This window comes from Rhipicephalus microplus, chromosome 9 (assembly GCF_043290135.1).
Source record: "Rhipicephalus microplus isolate Deutch F79 chromosome 9, USDA_Rmic, whole genome shotgun sequence".
Classification (NCBI taxonomy): Eukaryota; Metazoa; Arthropoda; class Arachnida; order Ixodida; family Ixodidae; genus Rhipicephalus; species Rhipicephalus microplus.
This window is the reverse complement of record NC_134708.1, coordinates 25,945,140-25,972,494: the sequence shown is the minus strand read 5'-3', so window position 1 is coordinate 25,972,494 and position 27,355 is coordinate 25,945,140. Positions and strand designations below refer to the sequence as shown.

The following is a 27,355-nucleotide window of genomic DNA, read 5'->3' as shown; positions in this document are numbered from 1 at the left end:
CGGTCGTTTCATTCAAGGGGGCTGGTTGCGAAGGAGGGGAGGGGGATACTTTGTGTGTCTATGCTGTGCTTCCGTGACTACAGATCACGTAGAAATTCATAGTAGAAGACGATGAAAGGAGAACCACTTGTTTTTTTTTGTTTATACAACTGTAATTCTGAAGTTTCTTTTAAGATAACAAGGAATTCATAACGTTTCCTGCAGCTACACGAAATTGTTCATGTCAACAGTGCTGAACTTACCGGTGTAGCAGCCATAAGCTTGACTTACTAGGAGTGTTAAGGATTATATTATAAGCGCATAACTCTCACTAGATGCACTGTTTCCGCACCTTTATTTTTGTTAGATTATGCGGTGCTGTGTTTCTGTGCGCGCTTTTTTTTATACTCGCATATCTTGATGCTTAGGTTAGGTATAATGAACTAAAATAATATAACTATAATAAAACAGTACAATAAAATTATCATTTTTCGTTTTAGTTGCAGTACGTGGTGGACAATTGTCGAATTCGTATTAAATAATGTTACTTACAATTGTTTCATCATTGAACTCGTAAACTTATGTTGCGGCTTCAATACACGAATTTTTAACGTACATACATCAATAAGTGCAGCGCATGTTCACGTGATTTAAATCATAGAGGTCCTCGCCTTCATGTCACTTCATTTTTTGAAATCTATACATATTTCTCTGAAAGAAATACATCTTCCTCTGAGTAGCAGAAGACTTTGTGAACGCCAATAACTTAATGGTTTCAATGGGTCAAATGTAAATGACGTTGCCAGTGACATTTAAAGTCGCTCATTGCCATAAAATAACGTGCAGGCGTTGGTGAAATGTAGTTTCGCTTCGAGAATAATCTTAACAGTGCAATTGGTATTGATATTGGCACATTAGTTAGTCGCCTAAGAACGTAATAATAAATACTGACACAATTTTCACAAGCTATCGTTTTATTCGTCCTTAGCCGGCACCCAAGAAGGAAACAGACGATGATGACATCGAAGGGTAAGTTTTGAAATTATAATCTTATCAGTCACTATTTATGAAATGAAATGTTTGTAGTCTACGTATAGATATAGTTCATTAGAAACAAATAAATAGCCACAGAAAATGTTACAATTCATTGTTCAGACCTGATGGGTTTTCGAGGGTGCAAAAATGATTGCTTTCGAGTAATTACCTCTAAAAGACGATAAGTTGCATCACTAAATATACAGCAGGTGCTGTGTCAAATTGCTGTTGCGGCTGTCATTACAGAAAAAAAAACACCAAAACCCATCACACTTGCACATAACTATACTGCTACTGATTGTTATCAAGCTGATACTTTCTATATAAAGAACAGTCGTATTGGTCACCTTTATTTAAAAATGAGAACTGATGCTTTTGGCAATCAGTACCACAAAAAGAAATTCTTATTTATATATACACATTTATGCTTAAAAATTGTTTATAGCTGCGAGAGGGCACTTAGAATAAGCATATAATATTTGATCTCAATTTCAGGGAAAGCCTTGAAATGAACAAAATCATCACGTAAAAGTTTTATTGAGCTCTACACAATTTTTAGGTGCTTATGAAACAGAAACACTTCCTTGAATACCTTTTTGTGCATATAATAAATGTCAAAGAAAACATCCGTTTAACCCAAGAACTAGCCTTATGTCGCTATCGTATCAAGAAATTTACTGAGTACGCTAGCGTGAAAAACAATAAAACAGCTACAAAATTTCTACAGATTTTGTCTCTTTTACTATTACCTTCGAAAAACAGAGGCATACTGTAAAGACAGTAGTGAGCAACGCAAATATGCATCACAATCGCTGTGAAATAAAACAAGAAACACAGGAAAATAAAACTGGAAATAAAAATGATAGTCAAGAAACAATGCAGCGCTGATTCGCCTAAAGTTGAAGCAGAACAACAAATGAATTTTAAAAGTGCAGCTCCTTTATTGTGAACGTGGTTGCAACAGAAAGGCCATTCATTGACGCGAAGAGAAAAAAATCGCTCAATCTTTCTTAATGAATTCATGGGCCCTGGTTTCCACTGAAAATGGGACTCCCTTAACATGGTGGTTGCACCGTTGTGTTATTCGGTTTGTCGTCCTGACTGTGCAGCTTCGTTACCTCCGACTTTTACCTGATCCAATTTTGTGCTCTCCTAGTCGTGTCTGAATGGGGTCGCATAAATTACAGTAGAACTTGTCGGCGCCCCATCCCGCTTTCGCGTCTGTGCCCGCGTGTTTGGGGCGTGTGCTGGTTTCCCCAACTTGCCTTTCATCGAGCTAAGTCTGTGATGGCTAATTATTCTCAAAGCAAGTGAATTACTCTCGTTGTGCTCGTTTGCCGTAGTGGTCTACATGACCAGGTTGCTGGCCTCTGGATAGATTGTCGCAGATGATGTTGTGCATAACAAAGAATACAGGGTCGAATGAAATGAACAGAAAAAAAACACCTCCCGCGTTTGTCTTCCGAATGAAATGAACAGAAAAAACACTTCTCGCGTTTGTCTTCCTTCTTTGCATTTTGCTACCCATCTTTCTTTCTTTCTTTTTTCCTTCTTTTCTTATATTCTTCTTTTTCTCTCCTTCAACTGTTGCTTTGTTTTCTATCTTCTGTTTTTGTGTCCTTGTCACCCTTATTTCTTTCCCTCTTCTTTCCCATTTCCTTCTTCTTTTAATTGCTCCTTTCCTCCCTCTTCATTTTTCGTTTTGTTTACCGTTTCTTATACTTCATTCTGTCCTTTTTTCCTTGCTTCTTTAGGTCAGCGTATGCTATGCGGAATGTTAATGTGTGTTCTATGGAGTGCGTTCGATTGTTATGTCGTTGTTCACTGTCATGTTTCTCTGCTGCAAAATTCAATCCTCCAACCTGCGAAATTCTGTGAACGCGAGCAGAAACCTACTCCTACCGGACGGCGTCCCCGCCGAACGCCAGCACGCCCGGTTCATCGTGCGTGTTTACCGCGCCGACGGCCTTCCCCGGGTCAACTCTGGCCTGGTCGCCAACGTCAAGAGGGCTTTCTCTGGCGAGACTCGAGAGCTGATCGACCCCTACGTTCAGGTCTCGTTCGCAGGACTCACCGTAAGTGGGCGAGCGAGTGCGAATGCCTCGGCATGCTACGTAATTTACAAGACGAGAAAGGAACGAGTGCACGGACGTGCTGATGATGATTACCTATACTGCACGTCATCGCACATGCCTGCTTGAAAAAAAAATGAAATATTCTAATGGATCACGTGTAATTGCGTGCGGTGCGTTGATGTGCCAGTGGGCTGCTATCTGTGGTGATGTGCACGTTTTGAAAACGTTCAAATTAATTGCGCATTTCATTCACGGCGCCTAAATTGGCGCGGTAATGAATAGACAGAGGTGCGTACGCTACTGGATCTATCAATACGCGACGTGCTGGCTTTAGCACTAGAGTTAAGTTTCATTAGAGTTCACTTTCAACGAGCTTTTAACACGAACGCTTTAACATAATATTTTCGCTTCTTTCGAAAATGCAGCCGCCAAAGCCGGAATTCGATCCCGCAACCTGCGTGTTTAAAAGCACTTAATAAACGTAATGAACAAAGTTATGATGCTTTGCAAGTTGGCTTCACCTTTAAAAGATGTTACTTAAAAAAAGCACATTTTACCAAAATGCAAAAAAAATGGTGAAGGATAAACGTTTTCTAAAGGTGATTCACCTCCGAAAACCTCTGCATGAAAAATTTCAACCTTCAGAGGTTAAAACAACAGTAAAGTTATATAATAAAAATTTAAACGAAAACTTCATCTTTGATAGCCTCCATTTGAGACAGAGCACCTTTTACAGAAGCTAACAACAATAAAGATGCATGGAGTTTTGGAAGTGTGCTTCCCCTCTAAAAGATCTTGCTTAAAACAGAGCACGCTTTACAGGGGCGAACTGCTGTGAAGAAGTCCTGTTGTTCACCCGTGTGGAACGAGCAGCTGGTGTTCACGGAGATGTTCCCACCGCTTTGCCAGCGAATCAAAATCCAACTGAGGGATAACGACACCGTGGTAGCCACGCACTTCCTCGAAATGTCCAAAATTGCCAATGAAGGGGATAAAGGTACAGTAAGACAATATTGTTTTTGAGTGAATTAAGGTCTTCGAACAAATAGAACAATTTGTCCTATTTGTTATTGTGTCCCTACCTATCCAGGTCTTCGCTGCCTTCGAACGTAAAGCTTGATAATAATCAAGGCATTTACACAGAAATTATGAGCAATAAAGATATGATGTGCGTTTATGTAATTGTTTATTTAACAAAGTGACCGCTATGCACAATGTTTATACCCCTGCTCAATCACCAAAGATGTTTTGACTAGGATAGCTGCTTTTGAGTAAGATATCCACATCGCTACACCTCGCATCATCAGCCATTGAATGCTTGATTTACAGGTCACCCAATTCGGAATGCACTCACTGACACCTTGAAGCAATCACTCACATTTCCTAGCAGTCATCGAGTAAATGTTTGTTGGCTGAGTCACTGAGTCAGCCAGTGAACACATGTATTCATCAACAAATTAATAACTGAATGAATCAACCAATAAATAAAATAACTAAAATTTCAGTAGCTCCACATAAGCATAAACATAACTAAGGGTCCTGACACAGATTGTAGTGCCTTTGTTATGTTTACACCTTGTGTTTCAAAGAATTAGCTTCCACCTTTACACCTTTAAATTTTTTGATTGGTTTTATTCAGTACTCAAATAAATAGGAACAAAATAAATAAATTAATTAATTGATGAATAAATATGCTGATTGTTTCTTTTTATAGATCTGCTCACCAAACAGAAGACAGCACCCACACTAAAGAAGCTCTTCCTTTATCTTTTCTTACTTCTGACGCAGGCTTTCTTCCAACGTTTGGACCTTCTTTTATCTACCTGTACGGATCAACGCGCGAGAAATCTCTCTTCGAAGAGCACGCACCGTTGAACGACGGTCTCGGCGAAGGAGTCATGTACCGCGGACGACTACTCATCGCCATGCGCACCGAGATTTTCGACGCGCTCGACATGACACAATCTAGCGTCGACCTGGAACCCACGCCACCAGTGAACGAGGTGAATTTACTGGGTACCCTAATTGTTTGAATTTTCTCTTACCATTTTCAGCAAAGCTCGTTGAATTGCGTTAATCTCTCAAAGAAAGAATAGGAGAAAAAGAAAAGCAGGCCAACTAATAAAAAGAAACTGACATACTGCCGTATACACTGGAAAAGGTGATAGGAATGCTGTGGTGGGTTACAGGACCAACTTATCAGCCATTGAAAGAAGCCAGAGATAACGAGCCAAGTTGGAGATTTTAAACTTTGCGGATAGTTTGTGCGAGTAATAATTTTTCATGCACATTTCCATCTGAAGCTACGTGAACTATACGGAACATTTACGATTTACTGTTAAATATGCTCGTGGACACGTAGCATCAAGGTGCTTCCATATTTTCATGCTCTACCACTAACTTGTGTAATAATGTACATAAGTTCTTGAAATTCAGCCACGCGGAAATGTGCATTCAATATGCCCACTTCGCGTAATTTTTTTTTGTTGGAAGTTGCTGTGTGCAGGTGGGGAATATCGATATCTTTACGTGAAAAACCAGGATAATTTTCTTTTTTACATCACTGCCAGGCCTCCTACGCCAAGAATGAAAATTTTCTCCTGTTCGGTGCCATCCTGGAAGCATCCATGATTGACCGAAAGTTCGGCGAGAAGCCCATCTACTTCGAGCTGAGCATAGGTGAGTTTAATAACATACAAGAAGGCTCACATATCTCGCTCTGTGACCCGAGCACCGAAAGAAAGTTATTATATGTGCGTAACTGAGGCATAGACGTGTTGCCGCTGAATTCAATACATACATCGAGTTCTACACATGCGTGTTGAAAACGTTGAAGACACTAGTTCCAACTCATGAATTTCGTATGCATTTGCCAGTACCATTTGATGAGCTAGCCCATTATGCCTAGCATAGTGCACGATGCAGCGATCTATACCTTACAAAAAGTAAACGTCAGTCTTATGTAACGTGACAACAAGTAAGTGCAATAAGTGAGACCTTTATCGTCTCTTTCGAACAAAACGCAAAAGACAAGCTTGAAGAGTGGGGGATGGGGTCGAGGAGGTCTTGGAACTGTCAAAGGTGGTATTGCGTGCGTGTAAGTGAAACAGTACAAATGCTACGTTTTTATCGCGTCCGCCCCCTCGCTACTAATGACTAGTTGCCCCTTCCGGGCATTACTTATCAAGCGCGGTAAAGTATGCAGTTCAGAACATTGCGTCTATTAGCCTTTTTGAGTTTGTTTGCCGAACAACGTTGGCGAATACATTTTTATAGACAGCTAAAAGAATGCGTATAGAACGCCTTTCACTCCACGTGTTCTTGTGTGCTTTACCTGTGTTTGAATGTGATATAGTACCAGATAGCATGGATCCAAAACGTTAATGACACAAGGTTAGCGTTAAAATCTTGCGAAAAAGTTACCGTACCTGAATGTGAAGGGAAGGAGAATGTTTGGAGTGTCAATCATCAGAACGAGTTTGCGCACTGCACAGATGGCCTTGAGTATACTCCTTCGGACTATTTTGCGACAAAGGATACATTGGTCAGACGGGCGAGTGTCTTACGGCATGGCTTAAAGAAAATACCTACGTTTGTTTATTGTTACCACATCCTAGTAACTTAGCCACGCACTGCGCTGCGTGCAAATATATGCCATATTTTTGGGTACAAAAGTGTTCAGGAGGCACCTGAGCCAACAGAAAGGGAAATTACCGAGACCTTTTTTTTGTTCTTACAAGTAAGGGTGGCGATAGTTCACCGTTCAACATCCTATCTCAAAAATGTATTGAGTTTCTAAAGGCATCTATGATAACTTACATACAATGCTTTGCAGATGTCTTTCGTGGATGGCGACGTGTTCACTTATGTGCAACATGTGCTTTTTTTTAGTCATTCGCTGTTTGTTTGAATTCGCTGTCTTCTTTTTTGGGTCATGCATACGAAAGTGTGTGACACAAAAATAAACAATTTTTACTATGCACATCAACCTTTGAGCGTTTTTTTTTTTCTGTCGTCACTTCAATCAGTTCCTGGCCAGCGTGAAAACGCCACACTTTCATACGAACTAGCCCCAATAGCAGCTTTACATGCAAAACAGTTGAAACGTAGCCAACAATGACACGTGTATATGCCTAATGTTGTTGGAAAGAAAACATTACATAACACAACCAAGGCTGAATTACCTAGCAGTAGCATAAATACACACTGTCAGCCTCAATCAAGACAAGGCTACGCTAGTAGCAGCGAAAAATGTAGTAAGTTGAGTTCAATGCCACCAAATGTACAAGCCCAAAACGCGTGAATGTGCTGTACTTATCTGAGTGCTCACGCCTACGAACACGCCGGTCAAAGAACGTGAGCTCAAATAGATAAAAATTGTATGCGGTCCAGGAGCAGGCGTAGTTCAAAAGCAGTGTGAACTCCCGTTTTTTCCTGCTCACGTTTCAGGTAACTCAGGCAACACCCTGGACGGCGCGAGCAAGTGGAAGGATGACTCACTCGAGTCAGCCAGCGGAAGTGGCAGCGACGAGAGGACAGCACTGCTAGAGTCCGTGGTCGTGGACCCGGTCATCTCACACTCCACCAGCCAACCGGTCAAGCCCGTCACTTCGGACAGGTGACCGATGCGTGCACGCGCGACTGCATCACATAGTATACGCAAGAATGACCCCTAAAACACTCCGACTTGGATACGGCAGAGTGGTGTCTTTCTCATCTTCGCTACCTTGTCTACTGGCACCATCTTCTCTTCGCTACATATTTCTTTATATAACAGAGAGAGGATAAGAAAGCGCAAAGAGTTGAGCCTGTGGGAGCTCTATGCTTTTCAACTACAATCTATTAAATGCTCTTGCGCAGTCAAAAATGCATAGCTTGCACCAATGGCGTCGGGTCAAAACCTCCAGTGGAGTTAGTGTTCTAACAAGCTTAGTTTAGCTATAGTAATGCCAAGATTTTGGCAGAGATCCTAAGCTTTTACTAGTAGTACGACTAAGTATGGCTAGACTTCGTTAGGCATATCACGTGACTACCTCTTACGTGATGTTGTGATTATAGTGACATCACTAGCTTTTACGTGCTTTTAGGCGGAAACGTGTCACGTTACCAGCTATTACGCAATTTTGCCTGATTTTAGCGACGTAACTGAATCTTAAGTAATTTTTAGTAGCCTGATGAGTGAGTCGTAACGTGATGTTACTTGAACATAACCACGCGACTGGTTACGCGTTTTTACGTAATTTTTAGTCACGTCCATATTGTTACGTAATTGTAGACTTGTGACAAAAAAGTGATATCAGTGGAGCACCAACAATAGTCATGCGAAAGAGGGCAGAGCGAGCTTGCGACTGCACTGCTAATAAGTGTAGGAGACAATTAATGACTGATATACCTCTGGCATTCATTTCAGTGATGCGAAAAATAAAGACACCGACACAAGAAAGTATACACAAGGAGGACGGGTGGTTCACTGATATCCCTCTTATAAGGACCAATTGAGCTTATTTACTTTTGATGTCACGCGAACAAACGGCTGTAGTCACGAATTATACCGGAAAAACGTAAACGCCAGAAAACAATTATGCTCTCGTTTTTTTTTGTATTTTCTGAAGTTTAGAGATATATACAGAAGATCGATATTTACGCCAGTGCTAATAAGTATATGTAAGTGCATATGTACTGAACATGTGTATATAAAGGAACATGTAAATGTATATAGAAGGAAAACAATGTATATATGTACCTCAACAGTGCAACACCATTTTCCATAACCACTGCTTTACTACAAACGAATGAAAGACAGGGTATAGGTTGAGGGGCCATCGTTTCTTTACACACAATTGAATGGGCTTAGCAGATGCTGAAGCATTGTAAGTATAGATTGCATTATTTGTAGTAATTACATGACGAAAGGCGAATGAATTTAAAGTTAATGAAAATAAAACTCGCCACCACTGTAGATCAAATGAAATACGCGCGCCTGTAAAGGTCACGGGTCTGATTATTCCGCGTTTTGCACTCTTTTGTTCGCAGGTGTTACTATCACCTACCATATGGAGACAACAAGCCCTGTCTTTGGGTGAAGAGTACATGGCAAGACTACCGGAGGCGCCTCTACAACTCCAACATGATCCTCAGGGTGAAGGAGAAGCTGGTAAGATGGAAAATAGCGTAAAAAAACTAATTTATGGAAAACGAACAGTATGCATTTGAAGCAGAGTCTTGGGTATTTTTTTTCTCGAAGTGTATTCACAGTTAGTTTGTTTTGCCACTTTTGTGCAACCCATTCCAGCCTTTTGCTTGCAAATCACGTTGACAGTATAAATAAATAAATAAATGAATAAATAAATAAATATATAAATAAATGAATAAGTAAATAAATAAACTACAGAATGTCCAGTGAAGACAAGAACTCGATAACTACAAGTAATTTCTACGAGAGTAAAAAAAAGCCACGTTAAACAGAAACAAAAGCTGATAGAATCCTCGAGTACATCCTTGAATGAATTTTCTTTCGTGACCTAAAGTAATTCGCAAAAGACTGGAAAGACACGTTGTTTTCATCTTGCATAACGCTAGTAGGTATACATCGTAACATTTTAGCTCTAAATGTTTCGTTCGCTAAACGAATATTTCGCTCGATCTTGAATTTTTCGTATTCGAACTGGCAAACTTCTTTTTCGTATCTTTTTAGGAAGCTGGCCTTGCGGACATTCAAGAGATGATACGCCTCGAAAAATCTCACACCGACCGTCGTTTGAGAGGCGTGCTCGAAGAACTCTACACCGGAGCCGAGTAAGTGCAGCGATGCGAGATTCAGTCAACTGCGCCACATTCTTTATTGTCATGACTATCGCCGGTAATAATACACCGACTAGTACCATTTTTGTTTCTTTGAAGTGCCTGATACAGAAGAAAGTGGTATGAACGTATGATGTCTCTTAATTGCTAATCTATTGTCTCAACATTGGGAGCACAGGTAAGCACGTTAGCAGCCACAAAATGAAAAAAAAGATGGAAGTCAACCTAAAACGCCCTATCACCAAAGTTTTTCGCAATAGTGTGTCTTTCACTAGAAGGTTAAAAAGATAAGTCCACACATTGAGCCCACTTACATAGTAGAAACTTACAGGAACCTTCTGCATCGTACATAAATTTTCGCGGTTCTATACTGGCGTTATTATTATTAATATTATTATTATTATTATTATTATTATTATTATTATTATTATTATTATTATTATTATTATTATTATTATTATTATTTGATTTGCATACACAATGACACAAAAGAAAGAGAAAGACAGCAGGCTTACAACTTTCACCTAGAGGTGCACATCAGCTGCCTACGTTTTGATGTGGGGTTTAGCGTTCGAAAACCAACATATGATTATTAAGGAGGCCGTAGTGGAGGGTCCCGGAATTCTCGACCTCCTGGGATTCTTTATTGTGCACCCCAATCTGAGCTCATGGGCCTACAGCATCCAAGCCTCCACCGAAAATGCAGCTGCCACAGCCGGGATTCAATCCCACGACCTGCCGTTCGGCAGCCGAGTGCCTTAGCCGCTAGCCTACCGTGACAGGGCTGCCTACATATTCGGGAGGAGGGAAGAGATATAAAGAAGATAAGAAAAGTAATAAAAAATGTTTGAGTGATTACAGTGGTTGCAAACAAACAGGTCAGTCTTATCCTGGCACACTGGATATCGACTACTCATTATAACAATGCTTCCCAGGACTCTTGAGGCTCTGATCTTTCGGATGTACAACAGATGTGTCGGGTAATTTTTTGTTTCAAATTCTCAGTATATAGAATACGTTCCCAAGATATGCCTTTTCTGTTATCCTTGTCAACGTAGCTATGAATATAAACATATATGTAGGAACTTTGCTCACAGCATGATAAAAGTTCGTCGGTCTTACTTATTTGCCATAATTTTTTAGAGATACTCTGAATAAAATGTTGTCTTCAATATAATGGCCTCCATTTCACTGTTGAAGCTACGTCCCGCTCAGTGGAACTCTCCGGAAAGTTTAGTTTACAAAGTGGGGTCATCCTGCGAGTTAATTCCACTGAGTGCGACTTACTTCCATGTCGCCAGTTTGTTCCGCTCACCACATATGAATGAACGAAAGAAGAGGGAATCGCAAGGGCTTGTTCATTTTTATTTTAGACACAGCTGTATTAATAACATAACTGTTTTCATCAATGTTGCCTCCTCCCGTGTGTGGTACAAAACTTATATGATAGCAGTACCTCGCGAGTTTATTCCACTGAGTGCGACTTACTTCCAAATCGCCAGTTTGTTCCGCTCAGTACATATGAATACACAAAAAAGGGGTATTGCAAGGGCTTGTTTATCTTTGTAATACATAGATATAATAAAAACAGGACTAACTGTTCTCATCAGTGTTGCCTCGGCACAAGTCGGGTACAAAAGTGAGCTTATGTGATAGTAGCTTTCAAGATGCTAGAACTTCGTAAAGGATCCGGTCACCTCATTAGTGATAACGCATTGACGTATTGCGTTTTTTTTTTGTCTTCAAGGCGTTACTTGAACCAGGCGAAGAGCCAAGGTCCCACCGGAAAAACAAAGCTCGACAAAGAACGTCTCAGGCACTGTCAACGGGAAATGGTACGTCGCAGCTCTAGACTTTATGCTTCTTTCGAGTGCGCTCGTGGCGAGGAAGTAGGCCCGAATTGATGAATTACTGATTATGGAGAGAAGATGTTTAAAGAACATTCAAGAGAGTACGTGTCACATTCACTAGAAGAACCTTTTTGTACAGATCTTAACATAAAAATTCTAACAGCCTAAAAGAGACAAAAGAAGTTTAAAAAATTCGACCGGGTAGCTGATTGTTTCCTGTTGTCGGTATTATTATCAGATGCCTCATTCAATCCTGATGACATCACTCTTCTAAATGCCATATTTTGAGAGAAGCGGTGATAGTTTGCTTCGGTAAACTATTTGGTGTTAATGAATTTGAGTTTGACCAATGCACATAAACATTTCAAAAGGTACTACACCTTAGATACTATCTAATGAATATCAAATATATTTCAGAAATGAAAAGTAGACTCTGTTTTGTACGAACTGTATTACCAATCGCTTTTGCTGAATGGTATGATAATACACCTACAAACACCAACTGAACCTTCCAGCTAGTGTGGAGGAAACATCATACAAGAAAGACTTGCTCGGTTTTCTGCAAGCCTTATGATTCAACATTCATGGAGAAGTAAGAAGGGGGAATTACCACACCTGCAAAATCACACTGAGCTGTCTTATGATGTAAATATTCTCAAAAGAACTTCAAATAAAAAAACTGACTCCGTTTCGCACGAACTTTAAAAACCAACATTTTTGAATGGACTAACATTATTATAACTATATTCAAAGCAATTGAGCCGTATAACTACGTAACAAATTATTGTGAAAGATAGTTCAAAATAAAAAAAGCTCCGTTTTGTACGAATTCGATGACTAAACGCTCTTGAAGGGAGGAGCACTGTTTTTACTACAAAAGCCTACTGAGAATTTCAATTTTATAACTAATTGTTGCCAAATTTATTTGAGATAAAAACATCAACCCGTGTCACACTGTCACACACAGGACCATGTTCGGAGTATGGCACGCACTATGAAAGCACTCGTGACGAAAAATTCATTCAAGGAGAAACTGAGAAGTACCTACACTCTCCTGCAGAAGATGAGTGACCTCGTCGACGACGTAAGTTTCCAAGTTTACCTTCTTACTATATTCCTCACGTGCTCATCTTCCCGTTGCTTCGGATGATTATTTTTAAAGCGGCAGATGTTGAACACAACAGAACCTATTTAGTGTTGTATTTCGGACAGAAAAGGAGCATCCTAGCGAAGAAAAAAAAACAGAATAAGCAGTAAGAAATACGTGGATGTAAAGCCGAACCAAAAGTTTATTTTTGCATCCTACACAAGAGAATGAAAAAGCCTTAGGTTGTGAAGGCAGAAAAAAGTGAGTGAGACACCAGGTAAGCGTACATCACGCTCGAGCAAAACAAACACCGACTTAAGCTGCTCGAGCTTCAGTTACTTCGTCTGTACGATGACTTATGAGGAGGCACAGATTGGTGGAGAAGGTTCGAGTGCATCGTTAGCACAAGATCATTGTGACAGTCATTATCATCCTCATAGGACAACGATAACGGCTTGAACCACTATGGTTAGCGTATTATCAACGTCATGAATCCAAACAAAAAGATCTCACCGATCAGCATCCATAGATGGTAACATTAATGGTAGCATTATTGGTAAGACGGTTAGTGATACCTTTTCGTGTTATAAGTGCAAAAGAAAAGTCAAATGTGATCATTCTTACTGAAAGATAGAAATTTTAACAATCGTTGTCAAAAAAGCCGAAGAAATAAATAAAAATACCACTTCTGATACACTACAGGCATGCTAGTCATGGCGCGCTATGCCTATAAGGTAATAGAAATCGAACCAACATGGGAAGACTCATGACACAGCTAGCACTTTGATTGATTGATTGATTGATATGTGGGGTTTAACGTCCCAAAGCCATCATATGATTATCAAGTACGCCGTAGTGGAAGGCTCCGGAAATTTCGACCGCCTGGGGTTTTTTTAACGTGCACCCAAATCTGAGCACACAGGCCTACAACATTTCCGCCTCCATCGGAACAGCTAGCTCTTTGATGGAGTGACTTAGCTTAATTACAGGAACCATAAAGGCATAGGGTTCTGAATTAGGGGGCCACCAAGCGTTGCCACATTCCCCCCCCCCTTTTTTTTTAAACTGTTCGAGTACGAAATCTCTGAAATAGATGCAAAAATTCAAATGAAGCAATGGTGTGTTTTCGCAAAGGCCTGCCTTTATTCTGGAATTTCTAGAGTGAATGTGGGGAGCAAACTATTCTTGGAGTGCTGCATGATCAAATGTTTTGGGGGAGGGGGGGGGGAGCAGCGCTACAAAAGAGACGGACAGAGAGGCAGACAGAAGACTCTACGAGTGCTACATGATAAGTCTGAAAAGCTTGTAGTCAAAAGCCTTCCAGTCTATAACAAAATAAAGAATAGCGGGAGACGTGCGACTCAGTAAAGATATAGGAAACTGACCCCCTCCCCATCTGCCTCCCGCTAGATGATTTGAGGGGCAATTACCCCTGATTCTCTCCTCCACCCGTGTGCAGATACGAGAAATCTTTTTTTTTGGCTAAGAGTTTTTTAAAAGAACAAAAAGTTGAACGTCTTTTTACTGATCCATGGAAGTACTTGCGAGTGTAAAAACCCCAAAATACACAAAACACACAAACTGCAAGACTTGTTCAGTTCATATTTGCGTATTTTGTGCGTTTTACGCTTTAAAGTACCGTCACGAGTGTTTAACAAACAAGTGGAAATTTAAGGGCCCATTTTCGCTTTGTTAGACATAATACAAGGATTGGTACTTGGGAAGTAATTGAACCTACTCTGCTCCCTAAATAGAGGGACAATGTATAAAAATACACCGGGAGTCGAACAGGGCGAGTGAGAACACTGAATGGGCGGGCAGACAGGGCACTGAACAAAAAATTGTGTATACTTGAAACCGACCTTGCTTTTCGAAGCAAGTGGTTGTCACAAAAATAGTTTTAACGTCTTCTCACCTCTGATTTCATCATTACGTCGCATGCAGCCTCAACATTCGCTGCCCGACGTTTTTGTGTGGATGATAAGCGGTGGCAAGCGCGTCGCCTACCACCGCATACCTGCAAGGGATCTTATCTACTCCATCATAGATGAAGAGACCGGAAAGTTTTGCGGCAAAGTGCAGACGCTTTTCCTCAAGGTAAGGACGCAGAATTTTCTTTTTCATTATTTGATTACAACATGTATTTGTCGCGAATGAACGTTTCAAGCAACCAAACAAACTACGTTAACCCCTTTTGCACGACGTAACGTAGATTGTGAGTGTTGCGTAATTATCGTTAATTATTCGAAATAGAACTCTAGAAAGGTGTGTAATCAGAAACGCAGGATCAGTACTCTTCGTGATCTTTCATTAGCCCAGTATTTTCTGTCCTGCAGTTGTTGCCTAATGCTAGCTCTACAATTTAAAGTGTTTGTACCATTTATTTGGCATACGAAATTATCTCGAAGGTGGTGCAAAGTCTAGTAAATGTTTTTTTTATATCCTAATGGTTGTTTTCACTACCTTTTCATATGTATTTGCAATTACTGTCCCGTAAGCTATATATATATATATATATATATATATATATATATATATATATATATATATATATATATATATATATATATATATATATATATATGTGGTTCAATTCGATCTCAATAGAATCGTGAATGGAACAAAAATGTAAGATAAGGATACCAAAATTTTTATCATGGATTTCGCAAGAGGCAAGGTTATCACTGTACAAACATTTGTTCAGTGCAAAAAAAGTGGGAAAACTTGGATATTGTGAATATTGGTAATTGCACCAGTTATCTCCTTCCACCGTTATCACGCTATGAGTCGAAAACACTTGCAAACATTTAAATTTAAGAAAATAAAACTGGGTTCCGCAACCAGCCATGTAATGTACTAAAAGCAATTATATGCAACTTTTCATTTCGTGCGGAAGGAACTTCCATATCAGTAAGAAATCCTGAAATGGAAGGCACATCCATTTCAGTGAGAAACACCGCGAAATAAGTTTTAGGCACATTGTTAAAGAAAAGGCTCATAATGCCCGGAGCATTGTATAAATTTATACAGAGAAGTAGCAACCTGCATGCATTTATTGCATTGTTGTGACTTGGCCAGTACGTTATCAGAGCATACTGCCAAAAGCAGCCAACATTGGCTATCAGCTAGATACTATAACCAACACAATACCACAGACCATAAAAATACCATAACTATAGACCATAACCAATAATACATAACTAATACCTAGTGTTAGATTAGCTAGCGGTTGCACTAGGCAAGTAACCAAGCTAAATGGTATACTTCAGTATTGATCAGTCAGGCTAGCATATATTAAGTCCTGATTATAACTGTATGTGAAGGCCTGTGTGCCCTATATTACACCACTGGACGTATTGTTTGGTTCATTATCGTTCAGTACGTTTTTTCTACCAATCGATAAACGCTTCCTAAACTTCAGATTAGTTTGCATATTGAATTGTTTGCATTATAAATTACTTATTATTTCATCTGGTATATAACTGGAAGGAGCTAACGTGTGTATTAGAGTCTCATTTACCTTGTTCTAATTCTCTCTAAAACCAATCTTTTCGTTTAGGACAAAGGCATCGGCGACGATTATAGCTATTTCAAGGTATGAGCATTCACCTAGCTTATCCGGCATCCGCACGCTTTTACAGTGAACCTATACTATGCACTCTGCATACTTCGGCTCTTGCTTGACCCAGCACTTGTAGAAGACAACCTGCACATAGATATGAAAAAAAAATCCCTCCATTGTTATTGCTTTCGTATTCTCTTCCTCTTCTCACTTAGCCCGTTCATTCGTACCGCCAATAATGCACTGTTGCACTCTGCGGAAGTCATCAAGTTGTTACTAAGGCATTTGGATGGTCCATGCACAATGGATGAAGCGCAAGTCAAGAAAGTGACAAGCTGTTCTGGACACCCACGATTCGTAGTTCTAAGACGTACGCAAATCCCACGTGCGAAAAATGATCGTAACAAGCTAACCAAAAATGTGAAACAAAAAACAAGGCAGAAAATTGTCACCGTTTTAGTCAGTTTAGAATGTTAAATATCGGAGATTTTGTTTCCAAAACAGGGCTGTCTTTGACAAGGTCTACAGCAGTTTTAAGTTATTTCCATGCAAATATGTCTGTGCTTTCTGTTCTGCAGTGTAATTTAGAAGTGTCATTATGCAACATCAGCAGATACTTAGGATGAGTAATGCGGTACTACGTTTCAATAATAACGAGTTATCAATGTGTAATATTGATGTAAACAGTGTCGCTATTTAGAAGCTTGATTCTAGTTAGGTTAATTGATTGATATGTGGGATTTAACGTCCCAAAACCACCATATGACTATGAGAGACGCCGTAGTGGAGGGCTTGGGAAATTTTGACCACCTGGGGTTCTTTAACGTGCACCCAAATCTGAGCACACGGGCCTACGACATTTCCGCCTCCATCGTAAATGCAGCCGCCGCAGCCGGGATTCGAACCCACGACCTGCGGGTCAGCAGCCGAGTACCTTAGCCACTAGACCACCGCGGCAGGGCTCTAGTTAGGTTAAGTACGATGAGGCTAGGTAGTTATATCTTTTATGTGTTGATATGCGTGTGCTTTTCTTCCAATTTCGAAAAAAATACATAAACTTTGAGCAATGAAAGTTGACTCTCTGGAAAAGAGATAGAGAATTTTTTTTGAGGTTCAAGAGTCTTGCATGAGCACATGAATGCCTTTTTTATTTCTTCTCATATTTTAGTTTCCTGTCTTCACAGCTGTATTATAACATTTCTTGTGTGTAGATATTACTTGTGCATGTCAAAGTCACAGAAATAAAAGAACACTTGCTATAAAACTCCGAGTCAATCAGCTACGAGCTCAAGTTATCACTTTTATATACGCGGCCCCCATTCTTCAAAGTTTGTGCAATTGCTTTAGCCTTGCTGCTACCTAGCGTATCGCGAGCCAACTAAAAGCTTCCTGCTTATAGCTTCGTGTGCTGCGGCTGTCATATGTGGTATAAATAGTCAGAAAGAATTTTTTTTTTGTTTAATGTTCGTGTGTTCAAATCACAGAGCGCTTTCTGACTTGCGGGAAAATTGCTTTGAAAGCAGTTGGTCTGGAGTACAAGTGCTCAAAGATTATTGTCAAACAGAGGCTAGAAAACCAATTGCATCTAACGAGAAAATACAGAAGCCAACAAAAAGCAGTGAGGCCTTTCCTCCGTGCACTGCCACTTCATTAACAAAACTACTACCGTCTGTGGTTTTAACATCATGAAAAAGTGCCGGTCCGAAAGAAGACTTACTCTCAGTATAACTCCCTCATCCTAAAGTTCCTCATTTCAACACTCAATGAGGTGTACCAGCTATAATGACATTTCTTCAATGTCTTGCAAGTAAACAGTTTCACGTCCCTACTTCGTCTAATATCTGAGAAGTGGGGTCGTAGGACTAAATTTCGACGCGTGGTTTTCACATGCAATATCACACAATGTAATGGGTATACATACCAAGTGATTCCTCGAGTTAGCCGAAATAATACTTGCCCTTATGTAGAAACAAACACCGCAATTCAAGTAAAGAGGCACGAGAACAACAAGGCTCGTGTTGTCCACTTTTATTATAATTCACGTTATTCGCTCTGTTTACTCCTAACAGTGAATATAACGGGCTCAATTGGTTAAACTTAGAATATACCTTAATCATACACTGTTGAGTAATGTGAGAGCTGGGGTTATTCAGCATTACACCATGGGAGTAGGTGGCGTAGACACAGAAGACGAGACTGAATGAACGCAATACAGACAAGCACTGTGTTCACGTCTTGCTGATTTTACACTACCCTTTGTTTCGGACTCTGCAAAACTTTCTCGGGATAATACGCTTGAAACTCACCTCTACCTACAAATGATTTGGACGTGCATAGATGGATCAGTTTTAGATGCGGAAGCATCTTATACTCGCGCCTTGTAGTGCGCCGTCCGCGCCGTCCGCGCCGTCCGCACCGCTTCTCAAACATTCGACAGCTGACGCGCGCGCATGCGCCGTCGCGCCGTCGCCCACTCTTCCACCATCTGTGCATCCCTTCCTCCTCTACACACCGCGCGCGCTTCACTCCTCCACCATCTGTGCACCCTTCCTCCTCTACACACCGCGTTCGACATCTACAATTCTCCTGATTCTCCAGTGGACGCGCATGTGGCGTCGCGCTTCGAGAACATTCAACAGCTGACAGTGCATGCGCCGTCGAGCTGTATATATACTCAAGGTCGGCGCTCGCTCGCTCAGTTGCCGCTCGTCGGTTGGTTTGTACGGCGCGTCGACGTCCAAGGTCGCGGTGAAATGAATTCCAACGAATCCACAAACACAATGATCGACGTCCCTTCGACCAGCGCCGCCCTTTCACATACGTGTGTACGTGTTCACTCATTTAACACCCCCTCCTACAACCACGTTAACCAATTTAGCCATCGACCCAAGTAAGTCGCAATTTAACACCCCATTTCACAACCACGTTAACCAATTTAGCCATCGACCCAAGTAAGTCGCACTTTAACACCCCGTTAACCAATTATATGCTCCGCATCCTCCTCAGTGTTCCCCCGAGGGAAGCTGCGGGCAATTTTTTTTCGCCCTTCATTTCCAACGTGTGACCGCCTCTCGTACAATAGTTGAAATACATTACCGAACCCCTTTAATTATGACTTCACAAGGCCACTTTCTTCTCGTGTTGCACATGAGTTAGGGTAATCTTTCCTGCACAGCAACGTCATCCCCACGCGGAACAACAAACCCACGTTTGTTGTTCCGCGTAGGGATTGAATTGATCAATGTGAACATTGATAAATTCATTTGCCTACTAGATTCTCCGTCTAGCACTTAGGCAAGAGTAGCTGAGTCGCGTGTTTTCTTCGCCGCTGCCGCACTGCCTGCTTTCAGCCTGGCAAGAAAGTCAGCCAGAGCGCTCGCTGGATGGTTCAAGCCAAGCTGCGCATGCATCTGTGGCTGGGCACCACCAAGCACAAGCACTGCGTACTCAAGGGATTGCCCGAGGGCTACGTAAAGGACGTCGACGACATTGACAGGGGACCACCATCGCAACTTCATTACACGGGTCAGTGGCTGCCGCTTCTTCGTTGAACACCACCCGAAAACACTTTGTGTCCCGTTGTGAGTATTTCGATGCAGCAGGGGTGAAAGTTGTTTTTACGGCGTGGGAAAATTGTACAAAATTTTACTATACAGGATCGTGAAATTTCGTCAAATACGACACGACTTAATTCCCAAGACCTCCTTTCATTTACAAAATACTACTTCGTTTTGCCATATCTTCTTATATATTTTTATTACCGGTTCATTCAATCTTATATTTTCGAAGCAATATATTAAGCCATACATTAGAAGTTTAGAGAAAATCATTCTTTGCCTTAAAAGCTTCATGATAAAAAATTCCAGCCCACATACTAAGCTTCTCCAACTCAAAAACGGTATGAAATATGAAAGACGCCTAAATTGAAAGCGCAGAAATAATTTTTACCTAATTATGCTATATAACGCGCGCACATTTTGTATGTTTAGTAAGTATTGCAAAATCATAAATTTGATATCGAATGCACGAAGTCCATCTTAGCAGCGTACTTGTGCAATGCCAACTGAGTAATATCGATTAGTATAGACCCTAAACAAATACGGTTGCACAATATTGGGCCAACAGATGGTGACTATGTTTGTTTTACATAGTTCATTGGGGGTGTAAGATTAAGGAGAGTAGAAAGAGTGCGGCATGCAAGAAAACGTTTTATGTAACCAGCTGTTGTTGCCTGGTAAAACCATATGTATGCGCTTCTTATGAATACCTCCTCAATTTGTAGTGTTGCTGTTGGCACGAACTTGCACAGTCAAGCTGTATACAACAGACCCACGAGGAGTTAACAGTCATGGACGGCTTTGCGAAAATCATGGGTACATGTCCATTTGCCCTTTCGAATCAACCACAAGGGCCCCCATAGATATTACAGTGCTGCAGAAAATAACAGCTCTTATCTCTATTTAGCATGCTTGGAATACGGGAAAACTCTCACTCTGCAATTGGTTTCTGCACACTTTGCGGCGGTGTTCAGTGACCCCTTGATTGCACTGACTCTTTACGCACCAGCGGTTTTTGGTGGTCCAAGTGGGATATGCCTCGATAAAGAAAGTAAGATAGCGCATGCACAAAGCTATACATACCAAGAACAGCAGGGCCTAAAGAACGTACAGGGTGTCCTAAATGGTTTGTTTTTCCAGCAAGTTTTCATTGTTCGATAAGCGTCCAATTACTTGCGTAGTGGGCGCTCTTCCAAATGCCTCTAGAGATATTTCAACGGGAGCCTTGAGTGTATTTGAAGGGCAGCGCGCATTCTTAACAAGTACGACAAAGATGAGTATTTAAACTTGAGCGCCATAGTTCAGATGTGTCTAACTATCACCCCTTCAAGCCTAACTGACAATCCGAGCAGTGAATTTGGAACAGTGAACATGCAGAAACTTGTGGTTTAGATCATAAATAGGCCGCAAGTAATAGGTGTAGATAAAACGTCTCCCAGAGTATATATCGACAACAATGCTGAAAGCGTTATGAAATTGTTACTTTGCTGAAATGACACTAAATAGAGGCGTTTTCATCAATTTCCAGTGATGGCTTCACGCTTATGTGGGCTAAACACTACAGATATAAAGTAATAAAAGACACTTTTGTGTTTCCTTAATGAATCATTATCCACCAGTTATTGCTGCAAAATAATTTACTAATTTCTGGTGTCCCAAGGTACAATACACATGCACTAGTTAATCGTGCAAGCATTGATCTAAACGTCAGCTCTTTGAACGGCCCAATGAAGTGTTTTGATTGTTTCGCGACGTTAAACATTTGATGCCTTTGGGCGTAACACCTCGGCCAACGAAAAAGGTTTGATGTGCGAGTCAAATTCACGTATCTACCGTGTATCATTTTCTATGTGTACTGCGTGTGCTGCGTTATCGACTGCAGAAGTGAATATGATAGTGACATGCCGTCAAGGTTTGCTAACGTCTCGACGACGACGAAATTCCCGATAAAGAAGCAGCGGTGTAAATGCGATAAGCGCGCAACGACTACTTGTTTTGTGAAATTTTCGTTTCCAATTTCTCCTCGTCACAGAAAAGTCTACCTTCGAGCTGCGGGCGCACATGTATCAGGCACGGTCTCTCATCGGATCGGACTCTTCCGGCCTCTCCGATCCTTTTGCGAGAGTGGTATTCGGGGACCAGAGTCAGACCACCATGGTGAGTTCCCTTTTCCACTCAATATTTCACTATTTTTTCTTTTGTTGTTTTTATTCGGCAACCACCGGCATCTCCACTCTCCTGACATTAATGGTTGAGTGGTTAACACCAAAGCATGATCTCAATAACTGCCACTGTGCATAAAATAGAAAGCGACTCAATCACTTGCAGGGGTGCAACGAAAACACAAAATGAAATTTCTTTTTCGACTTTTTCACGTGAACCATTATTACGGTTGGCCTTTGCATTGCGGCTGGCGTTTGGGGAGCATCCAGATGGTGAAGATAAAAACGATGCCCAATAATTGTAAGATATGAAGCTGCATATATGCTAGTGCATCCATAATATTTCAATTATACTAATTATACACAACAGTGTACAGCAGACTACTTAATTTGTTGCATAGTAGCGCACGTTTTTTTTTCTCTCAAAACAAAAAAAAGGATGTGAGTATCTCTTTGTGTTTTCTGCACATACCTCGCTGTTTATGTTCACGACTTCAACCGCGAATTTTCTGAATACCCAACGCGTCTATTTACAGTAAAATTGGCCAAAGCTGCTGATCGACCGTCATTCTCCAAGTGCGTGTCAAGAAAGAGGTTGCTCTAATATTTAAAGCTGGTATTGAAACTAAATGCGCCTATATCCTATGGACAAACATAGAAAATACGAAGGTTAATATTACAGCAGCCTTAAATATTGACTTGAGGCCTGTTTTAAAACGCGCTAATAATATGAAGTGCGAAGTTCGACAAACTGATTTCACAAATTGTCGTAAAACTGTTCTCTCGCATTCAGTTGTCTCTCAACTGCTCAAGCCGACCGTACAATTGTATAGGATGCTTCTCATTAAACATCCTAAAGTATGTTCAATCAATTTTAAAGGAGGTTTAATGAGAAGTCAATAATTATTCCAAAGGATGTTGGATGACATCCGATCCTTGTGCCAGACAAGGCTCGGGTGCTGTTGACAACGCTGGTATTTGTAATAAACGCCATGTCTTCTTCCAACAGGTGATCGACGAGACACTGAGCCCCACGTGGGACGAGATGCTGCTCTTTCCCAGTGTCACCGTGTACGGCAGAAAAGAGGACATTAAGGAGGACCCTCCCGTCGTTGTCATCGAGATCTTCGACCAGGACAAAGTGGTCAGTCACTCACCAAAGTTGGCCATATAAAACCTCTGTCATAGAGCTACTTATTTAGATTTCGCATGTCATGGTCACGAGATGTCAGCTTTAAAAAAAAAAAAACATCGCCAAACTTTGCTGTGGCTCAAAGAATCATGACGATAGTTCTAGCGCGAAATCAAAACGACGACACAGAGACAAGAAGGACACGAAAGACACAAGCGCTAACTTCCAACTGAGTTTATCGCGCAGAGTACAAAATATATAGAGGAGCGCTCGTGTCCTTCTTGTCTCTGTGTCATCGTTTTGTTTTCGCGCTATAACTATCGTCATGCCATACCAGCTATCCCAAGCTGCCAAACTTCAAAGAGTCAATCGATAATCATGCTCATTCACTGCATTCGCTTTACGTTCCGCCTGCAATGGTCGCAGGGAAAGTCTGAATTCATCGGTAGGACGATAGCCAGACCTCACGTGAAGTTCGAAGACGACGTCAACTGCCAGCCGCCATCGCTCGAGTGGCACGACCTCTACCGAGGAACCGAGCCTGCGGGAGAACTGCTCGCCACTTTCGAGCTGCTCAGGGTATGTACTGTGTGATAAGAGGAAGCCTGTTTCACATCACGAGCTTGGGCTGCCTTTTAGAGTGAATACCCGTAGATTGGCTCGTTCATCTGCTGTTTTAAAACTCAGACCCCAGCACTTAAGTACCGATTTAAGTCACTTAAGTCACTGACGCAGGAGTGACGCTTTCTTTCTAGCATGTTCTGATAATTGAGCTCAAAGTTTTCCTCATATTATCTCCTATCTCATGTCAACATGAAGGCTATTTTGTATTTCTAAAGCCTAGGCCACAATGCTTCATGAGGCGTACATCATCCTGGCAGCTCCATTTCTTGCATTCGATCGCACTTAGGATCGGAATAAAGTATCTGTTTCTCCCATATTGGTACTGCATGTACTGCAGATGGATATTCAGTTTTCCCTCTCGGTATTGGCCAAATGAGTGTATGATTTTTATGCCAAACACCCCAAGAAAATGCTCATTACAAAGCCGACATCTCTATCTTAACCACTAGGCCACCCTGAAAACCCTGCCACCTTCTTTCTTTTTTTGTTTTTTTTGCAAATCGAAACATTCAAGGCATCGTTCGTTCGTTATTCTTTACAGTTCTCGCCTCAAGAAGAGAAGTGTGACATGCCTGAACTTCCGATGCCAAAAGAGAATGTGTTCCGATCCGTCGAACGGGGTCCTGTCTACCCTGTGCCGAAAGGAATACGCCCGACTTTGTCCACATACAGAATAGAGGTACGTGGTCCATAAGCGTACGTTAAGTAAGCTTATAACGTATTAAAACGCATATGTAGACCTTTGTACTCGATTCCAAACCTGACAGCGCTGGATCGGCACATATGTTCGAAAACAGAACAAGGTCGTGATCTTCGTATCGAAGACAATGGCCTTGTGGGCCACTTCCACGATATTCAGGTGAAGGGTTAATATGACGGTGACAATAAATTTTGACCGAAGCGAATTACTACAATTACTCAAATAGCAGCCACGCTCGTAGGCAGTCGCTCGTAAATATTGCCCTATGCTAACTGCTCGCTAATTTAGATTTACTAGCATCATTCTAAATCCAACGGCCGAGTAATCGATTCCGATTGATAGGGGCGTAGAACCTCAGGGTCTCGGCTTATTCGCGTGTCATGTTATTGTATTGTCGGCGTGCCATGTCGTCGTGGCGGTCCATCATGAACAGGTATCTGTCACAAAAAATTGGGTAAATTGGGACCACTCTCCAGCAGTCTATACCATGCATAATAGGAGTCACGCTCGTCGTTACTGCCTAAAACATTACGTTTGGCTCAGTAGCGATGTCAATCCCCGACGAAATTTACCAAGGCAGTAAAGTTCACTATCTAAAACCAGAGACACAAATGTGCATGTCTACAGTAAATTATTCTACTTGAAACACCACTTTTTGATACATATCTGCAAAGTAATGATGCATTAATGGACCGATGACGAGTAAAACTCTAGAGAGAGAGAGAAAGATAAAGATGCAAGGAAAGGCAGGGAGGTTAACCAGACGCACATCCGGTTTGCTACCCTGCACTGGGGAAGGGATAAAGGGGAGAAAAGAGGTTGCAGAGAGATGAGAAGGTACACACAATCACGAGCACACTCGGGGAGCACACACAGTCTTCAGGCGGTCACTCAGGTTTGTTGACTTTAGGTAAAGTAGCAGTGCTTTAGTTGCTTTCTGCGCAACTGAGGCAGATGCCCAAGGTCCTAGTATCTTCTGCACACAAAAAGGTCCGGGGTCAAGTTGATTCAAAACCATCCGGAGCTGGCATCGCTGTGTGTCGTAGCAAGCGCAGCTGCACAGGACGTGTTCGATGGTCTCTTCAGCTCCGCAGTAGTCGCATGTAGGAGTGTCTGCCATACCAATGTGAAAGGAGTACACCTTTGTAAATGACACACCCAACCAAAGGCGGCATAACAGTGTCGCATCGGAGCGGGAAAGTTGTGATGGTAGCTTTAGCTTTCAGATCTTGCTTTGGGAAACACTGCTGTGCCTTGCATGCTTCACCGCTCTCCAGGTGCCATGCCAGAGCAGCTGGAGCACCCTTTCTGTGCCATTGCTAAGCTTTCGGCGTTCTTGCTTTTCAAAGGCATGACGCTCACCATTTTCTTATAAGAATTGTCTCGCCCACAGCGTGTGGCATTCAGTGAGGCATTCACTGAGACTAACCCTGAGACAACTCCACAATCGGGAGTTGTCTCAGGGTTAGTCGAGAATCTAGACGCCTGTGCTGTAGAATAATACTGAGCAGCATTCAAACACCAAATGTGCCTGTCCACAATGCAGCCCTTCTTTATGACGAGAGCGGGGGGGGGGGGGAGTAAGCCAGCAGAAGTATATACTCAAGGCTAGAAAAGATGACAGGTAAGCGAAAGAGAAGAAACATTACACCATTTACCGCTAGTGTGAATCGTGAGTAGCACGCAAAGTAGCGCATGGGCCCAAGTTTCGTTCATCACGGGCCATGTTCACCACGAATTCACTATAGTTTCTGTTGCTACTACTTGTCCTGAACTCTTATTGGAGCATGCCATGTGGTTTGATCGCCATGCCCCGTGGGAGCCCGTGGGTCTGCAGATCTCGTTCCTGACGCCATCGAGTGCAAGGGGTAAATGCCACAGCTTCTTCTTACACAGCCATCTTCACAGGGCCGAATGCCACCCCGTACCGACTAGGGTACAACGCGTTGGTTCATTGCGCATCTCAAGTATCTCGTTCCCCGACGCCGTCACGTGATTTGTGAGAGAGTTCTCAGGAAGTGGCCGCAACGTCTTACCCGGCTCCTTAATGACCGCGAGGGCCTCCACTAGAGAGAGGCCAGCGCTGCGATCGTTTTGACGTCACAGATAGAATACGTAGGTGTGGAATACGGCATATTTGCTATTGCGACACCACTTGCGTCTTCCCCCACGGCTGCACCGGTTTTTAGTCGCGATTTTACGATGCAAGCTAGGCACGAGATTGCCACCAGGGACACGGCTTCGTAGTTTGCTTGCCCGTACTCTTACTGCTTCTTACACCACTCAGCTTCAAAAAAAAAAAAAGAAGCACGCACGGTGTGGTGTCAACTGCAAAACCGCAGGAAATGTGGTGTTCTATCAGACAAAGTCAATCCGGAACTATAAGGGACGTCATCGCGTACGTGGCACCAAGGTATGTCCTCGGGCCCAATACAGGCCAGTGTTCTGGCAGTGCTTGGGACGGCTGTTGCGCACGCGCAGTAATGGTGGCCACGCTCACCAGATTGCACTCGAGCATAAGCTGCTTCGCATCTAAAAGGTGGTGGAGGAGAAACTGGTGTATCGTGCAAGCTTGTGCCGTAAACATGTCCAGCTCGCAGAGTAAACGGGGACCAGATTTATACAGGGGCCTCCTGTCGTGGTTGGTGAGCCGTCACCTGCTGTAAGTCCTGCACAAGCGACTTTTGTGGGCACTAATTCGCTAATATTCACTCCACTACCCCCAGTACTATTTATAAGGTGTCATATGTAAGCACAGCTCGAGTTCAATACACTGTGCCACCGCAGTGCT

At 41.9% G+C, this 27,355-nt stretch overlaps 1 protein-coding gene across 1 annotated transcript in view; it reads left to right on the top strand.

Annotated features, from left to right (window-relative positions):
* The window catches only part of mfr (ferlin family C2 domain-containing myoferlin misfire), a 340,374-nt gene that overhangs the window by 248,519 nt on the left and 64,500 nt on the right, over positions 1-27,355 (top strand). The window contains exons 13-28 of the mRNA XM_075873366.1: positions 968-1,008; positions 2,903-3,089; positions 3,912-4,086; positions 4,878-5,092; positions 5,660-5,768; positions 7,539-7,707; positions 9,123-9,243; positions 9,784-9,884; positions 11,638-11,725; positions 12,708-12,824; positions 14,772-14,924; positions 19,740-19,914; positions 21,979-22,103; positions 23,118-23,252; positions 23,667-23,819; positions 24,406-24,543. Coding sequence (XP_075729481.1) covers positions 968-1,008; positions 2,903-3,089; positions 3,912-4,086; positions 4,878-5,092; positions 5,660-5,768; positions 7,539-7,707; positions 9,123-9,243; positions 9,784-9,884; positions 11,638-11,725; positions 12,708-12,824; positions 14,772-14,924; positions 19,740-19,914; positions 21,979-22,103; positions 23,118-23,252; positions 23,667-23,819; positions 24,406-24,543 — 2,202 coding nt within the window. The remainder of the gene's footprint in view (positions 1-967; positions 1,009-2,902; positions 3,090-3,911; positions 4,087-4,877; positions 5,093-5,659; positions 5,769-7,538; positions 7,708-9,122; positions 9,244-9,783; positions 9,885-11,637; positions 11,726-12,707; positions 12,825-14,771; positions 14,925-19,739; positions 19,915-21,978; positions 22,104-23,117; positions 23,253-23,666; positions 23,820-24,405; positions 24,544-27,355) is intronic.